Source organism: Gordionus sp. m RMFG-2023, chromosome 3, assembly GCF_954871325.1.
Source record: "Gordionus sp. m RMFG-2023 chromosome 3, tfGorSpeb1-WG-v2, whole genome shotgun sequence".
Lineage (NCBI taxonomy): Eukaryota > Metazoa > Nematomorpha > Gordioida > Chordodea > Parachordodidae > Gordionus > Gordionus sp. m RMFG-2023.
Window position 1 is genome coordinate 11,789,385 of NC_088777.1, and position 18,680 is coordinate 11,808,064.

Sequence of the window (18,680 nt, forward strand, 5' to 3'; positions counted from 1 at the left end):
TTTTATTAAACATAATTATTTAACCACTAAAATATAAGAAAATAACTATTTATCGACCCTTTCTCCCCATTTTTATTTGACGACCCGAAATATTGTTCTTCTGACTAGGTTCGTAAACTATTGGGTAAACAAATCTGTAATGGTTAATAAATGGTCTACTATCAATGAATACTTCCCTACTAATAAAAAAATATATAAATATTCATCATATTTAAGGAATAATTGATTAAAGACAATAAAGATGGGGCTCGTTAATTTTTATAAAGATCTTCAAGTTCTGCAAAATATTTACAGTTAATGTTAGCCCGTAAAAACATTTTTTAAAAGTCCAGCCACGGATCATATGTCAGGATTTGAACTATACAGATCTCCATAATGAATAATAAAATATTTTAAAAATATTTATAATAATTAAAACAAGTTATTATAAGGAAAAAACATTAAAATTTTATTAGACTATTCTAACAATATAAATTTCAATCAGAGAAACAAAAATCATTATAAAAATTTGTAGAAAAATAATTTATAATACATTATTTTATGAACTTTAAATATATTTTAAAAAAATTGGACATTATTAAAATTAAAAAAAAATTGATATATAAAAGTGATGATTTATATAATTTTGTGAAAAAAAATACCCAATTATATATATTTGGCATTCCAAAAAAATAAAAATCATTAATATTGTACGAAAGGACTTATCATATTGTAAAATAATATAGATTTGATAAAATCTCTCAAACATTCTCTATATATATATTATAATTAGGCACAATCAAACATCAAACTTTATACTAAATAATTAAAAAATGCGGTGAATATAGATAAAATATAAAATTGAATTGGCTTATTATATATGATCTATAAAAAAAATATTTTAAGGATCATTTTTGAATAAGAATGCTAAGTCTGATTGATTGGCTTTATTTCCGTTCATATTATTCATTTTCATTCATAAATTTACAGTTTTTCGATTCAATATACTTGATATATTTTATCAATTTTTTTTAAAATATTTTCGAAATGAGCAACGCGAAATTTAACCCGCAAAATATGCCTAGAATCAAAAATAGCGCGGCCATCATTCCCGCCAATGGCGCCATACGGGATTCGACTAAGCTATTTCATAAATAAAAATGTTTATAAGGATTAAAAGTAAATACAGTGGAATCTCCATATAGTGGTGACCTGATGAGTAATTAGGATCCCTTTATAGGGGTATTAGAATTAAAGTAGTTTTTTTTAAATAAAAGTTTAAAATCAAAAAAAGAAAACCGGCCCAGCTATTTAAAAAAATATATAATTGTTTTTTAAAATTTTATCTCTTATTTTTTTTCTGACTTTTTGCGATCTCTGCTTTAATTTATATTTTAATCTCTATTTGTCATATTTTTTCAATGATATTTCTTTTCATGTTATATTATTCCTTTTTAAAATAATTTCTTCATTTTCAATGTCATCTTATTTCATAACAATTGTAGAATTGAATTGCATTTCATTATGTTAGTGCAATTAAAGGAATCGAGATGCGAAGACATATTGTAAGGTTTTAAGGCTGTGTAGATTTAAAGAATGTGTTTTTTATAATTTCAAAGTTTTAATAATGAAGAGGATTTGATAAATTTAATAGAACAAGGAAAGAGAAGAATAACCGAAGATATTGCCAAAAATAATTTTAAAAATATGAATATCTATATTCTAAAATATAGACGAAAGCAATATTAATGATTAATAAAAAAAAGATATAATAGCCAAAAGAAAAATAAATATGAGGAGAAAAGAAATAATAAAAAAAATTGTTATAAAAAAGGAAAAAATAGTGGGTTATAAATAATTATAGACTTGAAAGTTGACAAAAATAGACTAAAAATGACAAGAGAGGTAGCCAAAAATTTGAAAAGAAATAAGAAGAAAAATAACTAATTTTTTAAAATATACAAACAATTTTCCTATTTTAAAAATGAGATTTGTTCAAGCGATGCAGTTATTTAACGCTATAGAAATAACACTGATCCTTAACAGTAATAATAATAATTGTAATATAGGTCGAAACATAAGTTTTTCAAATTTTGTCATAGCGTTTTCTTCGTCTCGCCTCTATATTTATATAATCAGACTCTTTCCTTTAAAATTGCTAATAATATAAATTTTTGTTCTTAGTAGGATTTATTTAAGCCTTTCTGATATTAGGATCAATAATAATGAACGAGTGATCTACTCCCTTTTGATCTCTATAGTCATTTCAGGTTATTCCCTTTTACTTTATTATATCACAAGAAGAGGAACATCATAAATTTCCCTCCTAACAATTATTTTTAATTTTATATATTAAAGCATATTTTTAAGTCAAAATACAAATTATTAACCGAATTTTCTTTTTAGGGCCTGTGAAAATGATTAAATCCATAATGAAAAAGAGTGTCCACTTGTCCCAAATACACTTTGTAATAAAGACCGTCGCGGATCCCTCCCGTCATCCCTATCGTGTTAGATTTGACGTGTAGACACTTATTCATCGAACCTTGTATGTATGACCCTTTCCTTTCACTCCTAAACTAATTTTTAAAAAAACGGTCTTTAATAACGAACGTCTTTTTAACAAGGCTGGGCTGGGGGGAAAATAGAACTTGGGTCACCACCTATATGTCTCAGTTCAAATTGTAATTAAAATATTTAAAACATAGCTACTTTACCTCGGGGCATACATCATCGTCAAGGAACTGAAATAACCATTCGTAACTGATAACAAAATTAAGAGTATAGCGTAAACAAAGTCATTTTTGATCAAAACAGGCACTTTTCGAATGTCAGGCCGGTAATTGCAAAATAAAAACAAGGGAATAAAGAATACACGCAGGAGGATGGGCAACCAGACCCATTTGGGACCAGGCTTGAGATTTTGTTTTTGAATAAAAATAATAGATTAAAAAACGATTTGGGGGCATTTTAAGGCAAATAGATCACAATTGGACCAATCCCTTTCGATTTTTATGAAATTTTGTTACTAAGATTAGTTCAACCTTACTTTCGAGCAAATTTTGAGTTTCCTAGCTGTTATATTTTTGGAAATGTCAGGGGTACAAATATGAAAAATTACCTTTTTATGAGTATCGTAACGCTTTTCATACAAATAATAACTTGTATTACAATAAAAAAAATTGGCAATATTCAGAATTATATTTAAAAATCTCACCCCCTCGTTCATGATTTTATTATCGAATTCACGCTAACTGTGAATGCAGGGTCATACAGAAAAAAGGGTCCGGTTTTAAAAAAAAATTTAAAAAACAAGCTTTTGAGATATCATAAAGTAAAATCACTAAAAGTAGTTTTAAAAAAAAGAGAAAAATATTTTTATACTTTAAATTTTTGATTATTTTACATGTGTCTTCAATAACAGTCTGAGGTTAGTTTATGGAGGTGTAGGTTATGATCCACACAGGAATTAGAGGAAGCATCAGAGATATCTTCGAATTATACGTACAACCTAGACTAACCTCAAGTTATTGTTGCAAATTCTAATCGTATTCACGATAGAAATCTACAAAAAAAAGGTCCGGGCCGAAGCTTCTTTAAAAAAAATCGGGCAGGGTCAGGCTCAAATAAAAATTGATATATTTTATTTTGTCAGAAAAAATGGGCCAATATTTTTTCTATCTAATTGTAAAATGATCAAATGTTTCTTGAAAAATTAAAACTATATTGAAAAAAAAAAAGGAATTTCAATATTTAAACAAATTAGAGCCAGGCGAATAATTAGGCCCGATGCGGATCCTTAATTCACGACTTAATGTATATCATAGTAAAAGCGACCATGACAACTATGGCTCACAATTCTATTTCGACAACCACACTTTTGCTATATTTTACTGTTGAAGATCTTACCTTACATCTCTGTTCGACGTTACAATAGTCTCTGAGTTAACCAGTGTCCAAAATAGAATAACAATTATATTCATCTCCCTGCCTCGTGCAGTTCTAGCTGCAACAATGGCGAGGAATGAGCAGTAATAGTGTCCGTTGTTTTTCACAAAAATCGTGAGGTTTTTATTGTCCTGGATTAAAAACGCCCAAAAAAATTTAAAAATATTCTTTAATATGATCGACATGCATAAAAAGGGGAGATTTTTCATGCTCTATCTCCTGCGATCTTCAAATATAACAGCTAGGAAGGCTAAAAATTTTCTAAAAAGTCTCGGTTTGAATATTAAATTTAAAAAAATAAAAAAAGATCCTTCGAAAATCATGTTTTTTTTGATCGATTTGACATGGTATGACAACTCTTTTTGACAAATTATTCAAAGAATCAGGTTTGCATTTAACATTCAGAGCCACAATTTATAATTAATAAATTAAATTATAAAATAATTTCACGCCCCATTTGCAATTTACTAACTAAATCATTTACATATTTGGTATTTTAGTTTTTAAACAATATTTATAATTATTTTCTCAAAATAATAACACACCCTCGAGAGTATGGTGAAGTACCGCTAGCTCCCAATTATAAAACTGTTATATCTCATTCAAATTTATATTATTTGTGATTTTAAATATCTATCGAAGTAACCTTTATAATTGTAAAATTTAAATAATTTTTTGAAGTGTCAAAAAATACATCATAAAATTTTACATTTCATATTCAGCTAAATCTAAAAACAAAATCAATATTTAAATATTAGTATAAATAATATCTTTATGTGCTAAAAATTTATAAGCTTAAAACGCGCGCTTTTATCTCTTAATAAAAAAAATTACATCTTAAAAATAATTCGATATAAATGCATGATATAGAGAAGAGAATAAAATAAAAGAGACGAGTAGAGATGAGACAAGAAGTTAAATAGGCTCAAAAACAAATAGTTTTAAACAAATCGAATAATTTAATATTCGTATTCATATAAATATAAGAATTTACAATTCCTATTTTAGCGGTATAATTACGAATAGCAAATTATTTGAATCGTTTAAAAGTATCGAATATGAATAATCCATTATACGTTTCGTATTTGAATAAGCCTACCCTGCAGAAATATAGTTATGCATAAAATAGGAAGCTATGAAAGAAAAAAAACTTACATATTAAACTCAAAATATCTATAGGAAATTATTTTATTTTGTGATAACCATTTAAAAATACTCGAGATGCATAGATAAATTTTATAGAACCTTTCGGAGTTTACATCTAATAAAAAAAATCATTCGGTTGAGTATTATAGTTTTCCATATTCATTTTTTAAAAAATTGTTCAGAATAGCATTTTAAAAAATATATATTTCCGGAATTCTTAAACGGGATATCATAATGTAATAATTCAAATAAAGGATTATTCTCAATTATATTTTAACATTTTTATTGTGGATATATAAGAATAGTACTAAAGAATTCATTTATCGAAGATAAAGAGGAATTCAAAAAAATAAGATGATTGGCATTTGCCTAGTTTAGGAGCCCAAAAAAATTTATTTTTGATGGACACAAATAAGACTATTATTTTTAAGGTGCGGCCTAATAAGAAAATTTCATTTGCCCTAATAGATTTTTTCCCCACTTTTTTAATCATCGTCAAATTCACTATAACAAAAAAAGATCATCATCTGCAAATTTTAATAAAAATGTTATACCTTTTTAAATTTTTCGGTTATCAAGTTACCTACCAATGAGAAAAAGTTGAAATTGAGGAAGGTGATAATGGCCTGAAAGTATTTATCTGAATTTCATTTTTATTTTTAAAAAATGTTTTTCCTTGCATAAATTAAAAATGATAAAAAAAATAATAATCTCGTAATAATTAAAAAATATAAATCACATTATAGTATAGCAAAAATGTAATGTATCTTTCTCAAATAAAATAATCTGCATCAATTATTATTGTTTAAAATATTCATTCTTTATTTCAGATTGAAAGTTAGATAAGATAGACAGATAGGGATGATAATAATTTCATTAAATAAATATGGAAATATGAGGTTTAAAAAAAGAAATAAATTTAAAAACATTGGCCTTCACTAATTTATTATGATATTAAATATAATAAAATAAAATAAAATATAGCAGAGAGAAGAGTGGTACACAGCTAAATATTTATATATAATTATGCATTAATTCCGGTTTTTAGAAGAAAAAATCTTCAATATCATAGAACTTAATTAATAAGTTATTGAGCCAGTGAAAAAGGATTGAGCAACATGATTCATCCACAAGAACGAATGTTTTTTTAAAATTTATTTATAAAATTTAATTTTCGAAATGTTTGTAAATGAAGCGGCAATCAATTTATACACAAGAAGTATGTTAACAGGCCTATATTTTTTGAAATTTATAAGTTATTTCAATTCAAAAATTATCAAAACCAATAGGAAATTTTAATTTGAAAAAAACCTACTTTTTTAAAAAAGAAAAAGACTGGTGTGACTACACCATAAAATGAACAAATAATAGAGCATGCCATTATTTTCAAAATTTTTATAAATATGCAATTGATTCATAAAAAGTTATTAAATACAAAGAAGAACTAATAACATTATTAGTTTTTTTATAAAAATAAAAAGAACGCGCTCCGCCAAAAATAATAATTCGCAGAATTTGACAGGTGGCCATTTTATAATAATTAAGATAAGAAAAAAAACTTGATAAACCTGATATGAAAAAATTTGGGTCCCTTTTTTCAATCTTGACTAGAATGGCAGGGAATATGGTTAAGGTGACAAAGAAGCTAAAAAATACTCCAAAACATTGCACCCATATCTGTTTAATTTTTAGGGAAATATTTTCCATGAGGATAAATAATTAGCTTTTAAAATAGATGTATCGTCAACCTAACATTACCTTCCAGCTCACCGGTTGAAATATTGTTTTAGCGAATTAGAAAAATGTGTTTACGGATAAATGGGGAATGGCTTAGTGATAAAAAAAACTCGAGAATTTTATTATTAAAAAGCTAACAATATTATTTTATAATCATTTAATTATAAACTCATCATAAAATAATTCCCTTATGAACCTTTATTCTCAAAAAAGTGTTATAAAGAGCAATATTCAAAAATGATTTATGTCCTACAGCTGATATCATTATAAAAGGGTTTACTACTGTAACATTTATAGTTCTCTTCGCCGTCGTCACTAGTCTAAGACGGGTGACCGCTTCACAATCCTAAAAAGGGGGCAGGCCCGATTTGACTGACAAAAGAATTAGACACGGTGGTTTTTAAGCTCAATCTAAGTGCAGACGACAACTTTTTATAAAAATATTTTTGAATATCAGGTCCGTTTGACCCTTACTATTTGTCGCCCTCTGTAATAACGTTCCTTTCAGGAAAATATTTTAAAAAATTATTATAAATTGTTGCTCGAAAAAAATTTCTTAAAATAAAAGTTAAAACGAAAAAAAAATTAATAATTATCCTATTATAATAATATATAAATCTAACCTTTGTGAATACAGAATAATAATCGTTCAATTTGTATTTTCTGCCGCTATCCTGTGTAACTACATCAGTTTGCTGTGACTTTATCGGAGTACGTAGATGGTACCTATAAAATCTCTTATATTAACGATAAGATTTTTTTGTAAAATTAAATAAAAAATGAGAGTGTAAGATTATCAAACGAAAAAATATTATGGCTAGTGATAAAAGAAATTTCATTCAAGTGGACACCTGAATAGCATAATACTAAAAGGTGGCGAAACCCGATTAGGCTAGTGGAAACTTTTGGGAAAAAGTTTTGGCTCCGACTCGTTATAATTTTTTTATGAAGGAAAGGCTTAAATTATTAATATTAGGGGGAGGTTTGGGGGGGGGGGGGGGTGGCTTCTGAGAATCGGCTGAGGCGAGCTCCAGTATAAACCCTAATAATATTAAACTATCCCAGCCATGAATAAGGGCGATAGGGTTCAATAAATCCAACACTATTATAAATGAGTTCTTATTGACAATCAAAAGGATCGGGTTAATATTTACCTCAAATTTTTATAGCATATATTTTTGACGATGGTTATCATGGGCGAGAGCTGGCAAGCATTTATAGCTTACTTTAAATGAAAAACTGAATTGAATAAATAATTAAAAAGAGACATAAATAAAATTGAAATTATTCTAATCTGAAAACCTCTTTAAAATATTAGAAGCCTATTTAGATATGCATAATAATTTTTACGAAATTAAGCATCAGGGATCCCCATTAATCTTCTTTTTTGAGATTGAGATATCAGAGATATTATCAGATTACTTTATTTGACTTTGGAAGCACCCCATAAATTAATAATAAAAAAAAAATATTAGATTATAGTTAGTATCTAAATGACATTTTTGTTTCTTTGGAACAACATCTTATGAAAATAATATTAACATCAAAAAAAGAAGACTCGGGCTGTGCCCTGGTTAGTTTATTTTTAAACTCGTTTGTTTAGCCAGGTAAGATAGCATCCTCAAACAGTCTAAAAAGAATAAGTCATTTTAAATTTATTCAAAAGTTCATAGAAAAATTGTGTAATTCATAGGTTTGGTCGATGGAATACCCAGCCAAGGCTAAACAGAAATAAAGAGGAGCCAGGACATGGGCGCAGCTATTAAAAATGATTTTGTTAAATTCTAACTATATATTTTTTTAAAATGTTTAAAGAAAGAATTGATTATTCAAAATTAAGTTAAAGCTTTTCGACAAAATTCTGACATATCGATGATAATTCAGTTTTTGAGAATTTTGATAAAATAGGCACATTTATTTTGTTGTTGTTAAAAGCCCTGGGTCGATTTTTAAAAAAAGCCCAATTATAGTCAAATAATATTTTGTGAGCCTAGAGATTTTGATCATAGATGACAGAAAGGTTTAGACCTCTATTTACCAAATCTAGAGGCCTACATAATTTTTATTCTAGCCAAAATCTTAATCGGGCCATTTTTAAAAATCGACCTAAATCGGACTTTTTAACAACGCTACGCGCGCTTATATAATACTCGTGATTCGAAATAATGAAGATTGATTACAACCTAAAATATGATAACAATTATGTTTAAAATAACAAATATACCTTTCAATTATAATAAAGTTACTAATTAACGGAAGTCGATAAATGAGTTAAAAATTGATGAGCAAAGGTATAAAAAATATATAATATATTTTTCATAACGTTCATATAATAAAATAAAGAGAATTGTGGACTAATTGAGTCGGTTTGATTGTGTTTTTTTTGTCGATCAAATATTTTTAATGGAAATAGGGATTAGCGTAAAGGTGTCAATGATCCTTTTTTATCGATCAAGGCATAAATCAATGAAAAAAATTAGGTTATGGGATATGTATTAATAAAACATTCGTTTAAATGTCGGGAATCCTTCACAATAAAACACCGGAAAGTGATGAACGATGTTTTTAAGGCTAATGTACCTAAGTCTTCTAGTGCATAATGTTAAAAGATAACAGCTAAAAAAATCGAATTTTAATTTTACAATTGAAATCCGTGAAAATAATTATCATTGTATTGTAGTGTTGTGAACGCGTTCGTGAATGAAGTTCGTTTTTTTGAAAAAAATGATGAATGGCGTTCCTATTTTTGACCAACTTTGAACGTGAACGCGTTCCTTTTTTATGATGAACGCGTTCGAATTTAACGTTCGTTTAATTTTAAAAATATTTTTATTTTTATTTATTTGAAAAATTTAATATTTCCGAATTTTTTTAAAAAAGTGCTTTTATAAATTGTCAAAAGGACAGGAAACAGTATAAATTATATTATAAATGCTTCAAATCATATAGTAGATCTTGTAACCACTATCTTTTTAAGAAAACCCCCATTATTTATATTTTTTAATCGGCTGTGTATTTCCTTCATTTCAACTTTTTTAACACATAGTTTATTAATTTGAATATTATTGTTTATATTTTAATTTAATAGATTAGCATACGCATGGATATTATTATTTAATCCTCATCATCTGATTCTGAAAATCCAATATCAGAAGAATTATCATTACTATGGCCAAATATGATAAATGTTTTACATTAACATCCTATATTGAAGGAACTAATCCAATGCTTACCAAGTGTAAAATGCGGCCAAAAAGTATTATATTGTCAAAATCTTCAAGAATTTAAAACGACATTTGATTTTAATATTAATTATTTGATTTTATATGATATAACTAAGTTAAATCATTAAATTTGAAGAAATAATGCATTTGGGATATTTGACCCCAACAATAACGATAGTTATTTTAAAATTAAAAAAATTAGTGGCCTATCACTCTCAATTAATTATATATTTTATTTTTTTAAAGATTTGAACATATATATAAGGATCAATATGTTATTTCTGCAATTATACATCCAGCATTCAGACTTCAATGGCCATGGATAAAACTTCCACAGAAAGAACCTATTAAAAATAAACTTATAACGTTATTGAAAAAAATGCTTTGAAAACCCTAGAGAACTGTTAATTTGGAGATATCCTTTTTTTGTCGAGAATACAAAATGGATTGGAGGAGGATAACTTATCTCAATTTTTTGCAAATAACAAAACAATATGTTTTTAATTAATTCTCCACGTTAAAAGAGCTGTTTATTAAGTATAATACCGCAATCCCCTCATCTGCCCCTGTTGAGCGCGTTTTTAGTATAGCTAATGCCGTATTAACTGCCAAGTGTTCCTGTCTATCAGATAAATATTTTGAAAACAATTGTTATTAAAATTTAATAAGAAAAATTTTTTATAAATAAAAATATCTTTTTATTTTCTATATTTTATTTATAATTATATTATCAAAATAAAACTATATTATTTTTTAACATGGCTAAAATATATTATATTAAAGAATATAAGTTTTATTAAATTAAATTTAAAAAAAATTTATCATAAAATTTTGAACGGGTTTATGCGTTCCTTTTTTTGAACATGAACTTGAACGCGTTAGATTTTTGTCAATGAACGTTGAACGCGTTCGATTTTTTTAGAAATGTTTACAGCAATGTTGTATTGTAATATCTTTTTAATCATATTAAATTATTTTTAATTTCTACAGTGACAATCAAACAATAAATTTCTCAAATGATAGAACCTCATAAAACCCTTTTTTAAATAAATATTAAAATAATGATTATTTACATTTTTTACAGGAATTTTTTATATAAATTGTAAAATTAAAATGCCAAGGCATATATTCAAAAAAGATATGAATATTCGATTTGAATACGAATATAAATTTTTTTATCCGAACATGAATCATTTATTTGATTCGAATCGAATAAAAGGAATAATTCGGATTATTTAATAAATTGTTTTTAATAAAATCTAAAATTTGTCATATATTCATTTTCTGAAGGCCTATCCTTAAACCTTATCCACCTTCCCAATACTTATGGTTATTAATTTTTGCCTTATAAAAATAATGTTTTCTTTTCTCTTCCAGTAGGCCAAAATTTAATTTAATTTTCCTCTAATTTTTTCAATTGTCACGATTGCAAAGAAATTAGAAGAAACAAAAAAAAATACGACTAGACCACTAAAACTTGTTCCTTAATATTGTCACGCGCTATATTTTAAAAAATAATAATAGCTGGAAAATTAAAAATATTTTAGTTTGTTCCTGCTTTCCGGCAATGAGGATCTTTGTTAAGTTTTTTTTTTAAATATTTTGATTTTTTTTTAAAATAAACCTAAATAACACATATGTTATTTTAAAAATCTAGATCCAATTTAAGATATTAATGGGAAATTGACATTATTAATTTCCTCATAAAAGATCGATAATTTTAATTTTAAATGAGTTATTTATAAATTTGTACAAATGTAATGTCGCTCTTATTATTTAAAAGTTAGTAGAGTTCTAAGTATATAAAATATTTTTAGGATGTGCTTAGAAATTTACTCTTCCCGACTTCTAGGCTAGCTTTTGCCATAACATGATTCAATTTCAGGTTCAACTTTCAAAAAAAAATAATTGTTTTGGGTCAGAAGTTTTTCTCTATGAAAAGGACTCGTTGATTATAAAAAATTCATTTAAAACAAGTATGATTACTTTTAAAAGTAAATTTTACAAAGCTGATAACAAATCAATGACAAGCGATGTCAATTAAATATTTTTATTAACTATAATTAGGTTAGATACATTTTTAAAAGTTAAATCAAGATTTTAGCCAAAAAAATAAGTCTCGAGGTTTCGAGTTTAGGTGACAAAAAGGGTTAGCCCTCTCTGGGCCATATTTCGAGGTTTAGGTAATATTTTGATTTAATAGTTTTTTAAAAGCGCCTAAATCGAAGTTTTCGACAATGCTTAATTCGGCATATCGTCAAATTATTTGTTAACAAATGAAAATTTAATCATTTTCTGAAGGCCTATCCTTAAACCTTATCCACCATCCCAATACTTATGGTATGAATTTCTTATTTCTTCACTTATTTTAAATAAAGTTTCCTTTTGCTAATTTTAGATATTTATTAAAGAAGTCCCCCCCCCTCAAGTTTAAAATAAGTGACGCCATTAATCATGTGATTGGATATATGAAGGCCGATATCAAGATAATCGGTATCAGATATGTGCCGATATTGACATTTTGAAGAAGGTAACGGATCAACTAAAATTTTCATAAATATGATTCGATTTTTAACTATACATTAAAATTGCTAGTTTTAGTTGACATTTTCAATATTTTGTATATAAAAGAAAATGATATCTATGTTATCTAAATTTAAAGTGTACTTAATATACATAAAATAGAGGTCTAGCAAATTGAGTTTTATGCTTTTTTTTACTCCGGATTATAGAATACCTAAAAAGAATTATTCGATATTCGACTAGAATTTTACGAATACGAAAAATATAATATCTGCGATTGAATTATTCGTTTTATAAAATTATTAGGTATTATTTGAAATAATTTGTAGATATTCGTAAACAGTCAAAATTCGTAAATATTGGAAATTATTCATAAATATTCGAAATTATTCTCGAATATTTGGAATTCTCGAATATTTGAAATCATTCTTAATTATTAAAAATGTTCCTTGTGTACCTTTTTATTTTTTTACTACATAATCGAATAATGTTTTAATTATTTAAAATAAATGTAAACAATAATATACCCATTTACATAATAATATCTCAACATATATGTCCAGTGGCGTAAAGGGGGTGAGGGTTTGGGGTTGAACCTCCTCCTTCCATTAACCTCGAAATAATTTATTTTTAGATATTTATTGTAAGTGAATGTTATTTATCTCATTTTTAAAATAGAGTTTTTGTTGAATTATGATTTGCATACTTTATATTATGATACTAAAATAAAATATGTAAATTTTATTTCTTTAAATTTAATATAAATAGAAAGATCAAGAATGATAAATTTGATGAATTTTTTTACATTTTTGAGATATCATATTATATTTTTATGTATTGTATTTTTTAATTTTTTATAATTTTTATAATTTTTAATTTTATATGTTTACCTTTTATTTAAATTTATAGTTTACATGATGAAATTGAAAAGAAGGTTTATTATTAAAAGGTATTTAATTTTACATGTAATTATTTTTATTATAGGTTATTAATAAATTAGATATTTTTTATACTTTTTATTTTATAATTTTAAATCCATTTTTAAATAAAATGGCTTTATTTGGTGATATCAACTATGATAATCTTGTCATTTTTTATTTATTTTGTCAATAATGTTTTTTTTTTATTTTGTCAATAATGTTTTTCTTTAAATTATCTACCAAAAGCATTGAAGCATTAAAAAATTATGAAATAAGCACATGGACATACATATATAATGCTTCCAGATCTTTGGCTGACTATTCTTAAGGTTTGATATCATAGTTTGTATTTGGTACATAATTTGATTACTCTTTTGTGGCTGACGAAATCAATCAAAGGATTATAAGTAAGGCACAAAATATTAATGTAAGCCAGTTATAGCTCCGTTCTGGCATGATGCTAATTTTGAAAATTTTTTTACCAAAAATTCCTTTCTCCTTTAAACCTCTAACAAGCAGAGTAAAACAATAAAATGTACTAATAAAGTCCTACTTAATGGTTTGTGGTATAAGTTTTAGAATTATTGTTTTTAAAAGCTCGCTCAATTCATATATAAAGCATGATGTCATAGTCTTTATTTTGCTTATAACTCAGCTTCTTTTTGTGGTTCTCATATTTGATTGAGAAATATAAGTAGTCATGAATTACATATTAGCTCATGTTAGATAGATATATATACTTATTTTTTATATTTTCCATTCTAGCAGGATGCAAATTTTTCTTTCTTTCAACTGACCAAACGGATTAAATTAATTTACAAATAATCACTAATCGTTATAGTTAGGTAATGACTGAATGTTGGCTAATTTAACTTTTTCTACAGGCATGGGTCGAATTTATATTAGTTTCTTTAAAATTTGAGCTGCTATATTTTTTAAAAACCAAAGGTAAAAATATTAGTTTCGGCTAAATACTATGTTTAGCCTATTTTTTAGCTGTCTAATAGTTAGCTTAAACGGCTCGTTGAGCCGATCTTTAAAAACGGCTAACTCAATATTTCATCCAGAATACGCAAGCCTGAAGATTTTGCTCATAGAAGGAACATAGGTCTAGGCATATATAATCGAAATCTCGAGGCTTAGGCAATATTTTACTGGTTAAAATATTGTTAGCCTTTTTAAAAAACCGGCTCAAGCCGTTTAACAACACTAGTAAATACCCAACTGTGTGTTAAAATTTTCAGTATAAATGCTTTCAATAAGTAGGGTTGGCCAAAATTTCGTTACTAATAATTTATTTTTCCTTTATTGGCCACTATACTGGTTAAAGTCAGACACTAATAATGGACAAAACATTGACATTAAAATTAGTGTTTTTAATTGTTCAGCTAATTTCAATGGAGATGATGTAAGGGTCATGGAAAAATAAATATATAATTTTCTATAGGGGGCCTGACAACCAAACGCCCCCCATGGAGAAATTTTGGCTACAGCACTGTATATGAGAAATAGTAAAATTTAATAGAGTCATCATTATTCCACTTTAATCAGATACTTAAGTTTCATGCCATATTATATGAACAAATAGGTAAACTAAATACTGAGCCAAATTTCAATAAACAAAATTGCTAAATTTCATTTTTTAAATAATTTATAATATATATTTATACTTAAATTTTTATTGAATAATTTCAACTGAAATTGTTTTTACAAGCTTTAGATATTATAATTTCTTGATCTTAAGAGGCAACCTTAGTAATTTTTCCCACAACTTTTTAATCCTTTAGATATAAGAGGAGTTTTAATCCCATTTTTTTTAAATCTACTTATATTAAAATAATATAGCTTTTCCAGCAGCATCATAAAAACAGAAATTTACATTAAATTGAAAAAATGAAGTGAGCTAGGGTGGGCATTGCTAAGTTCAGAATGATTTTTAATATTTATTTAAAAACAATAAAATAAATATACTAAATAAACAAAATATAATTTTCATGTAAAAAAAGTTTATTTTAAAAATTGTAATAAACATGTAACTTAAATGAAATCTATATAAAGTTGATAAAATGTATGGTAGAGTCAGGACTGTAATCCTGTTGAGGTTAGATGATGCAAAATTGTCTTTGAAATCAGAAGGGATGGGGGGGGGGGGTAGTAGTTGTGAAGAGATATTAGGGGTAGGAAATAATTTTGATTTGAATTTTCTTTTTCATTTCTGGGTTTTAAGTCCACTTATTGCAGGCCTTTGGCCAGGTTACATTCTTTAAGAATAATTTTGGCTTTTTTCCATTTTTAAAGATAAAGATTTTTTAATTTTAGAAACTATTTAATTTATTATATTATAAAATTATTAACATTTACCTGTTTTAAATTTTTGTAATAACATATGGGAAGAGGGGGTGTGATAAGTGTAGGAGAAATTGTTTTATCAAGGAAGAAAATTTCCAAAAAAAAGAGAAGAGGTGCCACTAAATTTATACTGAATTGAAATATCATTTTGTAAAAAACGAAATTATACTACCTATTAAAGTCATAAAATATGTTAAATTAAATAAGATATATATATATCTATACGTAATTTACCAAAAGAGGTAGAGCAAAATAAGAATCAAAACACACCAGAAGTATCAATTGAGCTGATATAAAGTACCATATGGCTGATAATCTTGGACTGGGAGATGCATATATCACTAGAATATATACTAAAGCAACCAGAGTTCCACATACATTATTTCCTATAATTACACCATTTGTGTATTTCATTGGAAGACTCCCTGCTAAACCAAAAATTGAACTTTGATATATGCCTGTAGCACTATTCATAATAACAACAGTTATCATTGTTAATATGAAAAAAACTTTTGGCCAAGTTGATGTGTCCAAAATGGCTAATATAACTGTGAATATACACATAATTACATTAATAATGATTGCAATAGGTATTCTTGGTTGAGTTTGGTAAGCTTTAGGGTTTTTATCCTTTGTAGAGGATCCAAATTGAACGAATAAATTCAATGCCATTAAGATAACATTTGGCAATTGTGATATTATTCCTAGATAACTAATAAAATTTTCCTTGTATTCATGGGTGCCAGTTACATTTGGGTTTAATTTGTAATCTACAAAATACTAAAAAAAATGATATTTTCCAAATATTTATTTACCGAATTTGCATTGATGAACACATTCCAAGGGATAAGTATTCCGATACCATGTATCATCATAATAATGTAATTTAAATTCATCCTATCATAAAGTTTAGGCTAATGTTAAATATTTTAACTAAACCTGTCTTTAGGTTCCTCCGATAGGGGATGATCAAACTGATACTTAGTTTCTTCGTTTGAGTGTCCATTGCCGAATTGTGAATTTTCAATCAGAGTTTCATTATTTTTTTCCATTTTCGTATAGAAAAAGGAGACTAAATATTTTGAAAAAAACTGTGCAAAATAAAAAATATTTATCGTTCCTCTAAAAGTATAATTTTTGAAGTGTGAAAATAATACTAATTAAAATATTATATAATTAGTCTATAGCAATTAAATTATTTTCAAGATAATCTTTTTTAAATATAAAATTATCTTCCTAAAAACCAACAGAGATAAGCGTTCGATTTAATTGAATATTTACTTGAATTTTGCACTTTAATTTTCATATTTACTAAACCTTTACCATTTATTTAATTTGTACATATTAAAGCAATCACGTGGTCGAGTCTGATCTACTAAATATTATCTCCCGTGATATTTTCTAAACATACTAGGCCACTGAAGCTATAGGCCTGTATGTTTTCGGCTACCCGTTTACCCCCGCCCATTCTTTGAATGGGCATGGTCGGGGTTATTAAAATATTTTCAACATTGGGCGGGTGGCGGGCGGGTTAAAAAATTTAAAGTAATGGGCAGGCATGGGTGGGTAAATTTTTAATATTTTTCAGGCGATGAGCAGTCATTCAATTTATTATAAAATGATAGTTTTATTTCATAAAGTTGCATATTATATATGTTTAATAATTATAAATACATTAAAATAAGGAGACAAACCAGCCATTGATATAATTCTTAAATATTGGGAGGATGGGCAGGTTAAACAAAATTAAGATAAATGGGCAGTCGGGAGGGTAAATTATTTTTAAAAAACATAAGTGAGCAGGTGGGCGGGTTAAATAATTTTCAACTGGAGTGGCGGACATTTTGGCTAAAAACCCACCCATTGCAGACCTCTTACAGAAGCTACTCAAAAGCACAAATTTTTTTGTACATAGAAATAAAATTACAACGCTATATAAAATTTTAATAAAACACATAAAAAAATCATTCATGTTTAATGCTATCTATGCAAGCATAAATTCTTATTGCACCAAAATGATGTATGTTTTTTTTAAAAAATTAAAATCTTTTTAGATAAATTTTAATTTAATGGAAGGCAACGGGAGATCTCTTCTTTGATTTTAAAATCTAATTTTATTATATATATCTATGTGCAAAATTCTTGTCATTATATACATTTTTTATAATAGCGAATTTACATGTTAACAAAGTACATATGTCCTTTACAATTTCATTTTGCGTTACCGATTTTTTTTATCTTTTATTACACTGACCTTTTAAACTAAAAAAAAATAATATTCAATTTTAATCTTAATTTGGTCATATTTAACAATAAATATCTAATTAAACTGCAAATTTAATGGTGATTTATAATATATATTAGAGATATTTATTTTATAATTATAATTATTGCTCAAATAAAAACTAGAAGTTTTTATCAACAAAATTATTTTTTTTATATAATATATAATGTGGCGAAATAACAAATAAATAGTGTTGGAGCTCTAAAATTTGTAATGCGAGCTATTACTTTAAAAAGCTTCCTTGATTGATTATCGTTTGTAGGCCTGTGCAGCCAATATGATATAAGGAGCATAATTTTACTACGAGAGAATGCCCGTACCCTCATCATTGAAAATAAAATATGTTTTATCATAAGACTCAAGCAAATCCTTTAATGGTATTAATAATATGAGAGCCTGATTCATATTTAGTAGTACTACAAGGAATTTTGTTAATATCATTTTGAAACTCTTCCAAATTAAGGGACCTTTATTACTCTAATTAGTTTCATAATATAATCCCTTATCCCCTTTATTGCGAGATCGAGCTTCAATCGGAAACAAATTCGTTTAATTTCTTTTCCACCTTAC

The 18,680-nt window shown here is 26.3% G+C and overlaps 1 protein-coding gene across 1 annotated transcript; it reads right to left on the reverse strand.

The window, feature by feature from the left end:
• Positions 1 to 484: 484 nt before the first annotated feature.
• On the reverse strand, positions 485 to 16,937 carry LOC135926018 (equilibrative nucleoside transporter 3-like). The gene is made up of 8 exons (XM_065461661.1): positions 16,766 to 16,937; positions 16,642 to 16,723; positions 16,061 to 16,606; positions 7,434 to 7,547; positions 6,642 to 6,750; positions 5,628 to 5,713; positions 2,697 to 2,893; positions 485 to 1,122 (listed from the first exon to the last, which is right to left on the reverse strand). Exons 1-8 carry the CDS (start codon positions 16,876 to 16,878, stop codon positions 1,011 to 1,013), a joined length of 1,359 nt encoding a protein of 452 aa, XP_065317733.1. The 5' UTR covers positions 16,879 to 16,937; the 3' UTR covers positions 485 to 1,010.
• Positions 16,938 to 18,680: the final 1,743 nt, after the last annotated feature.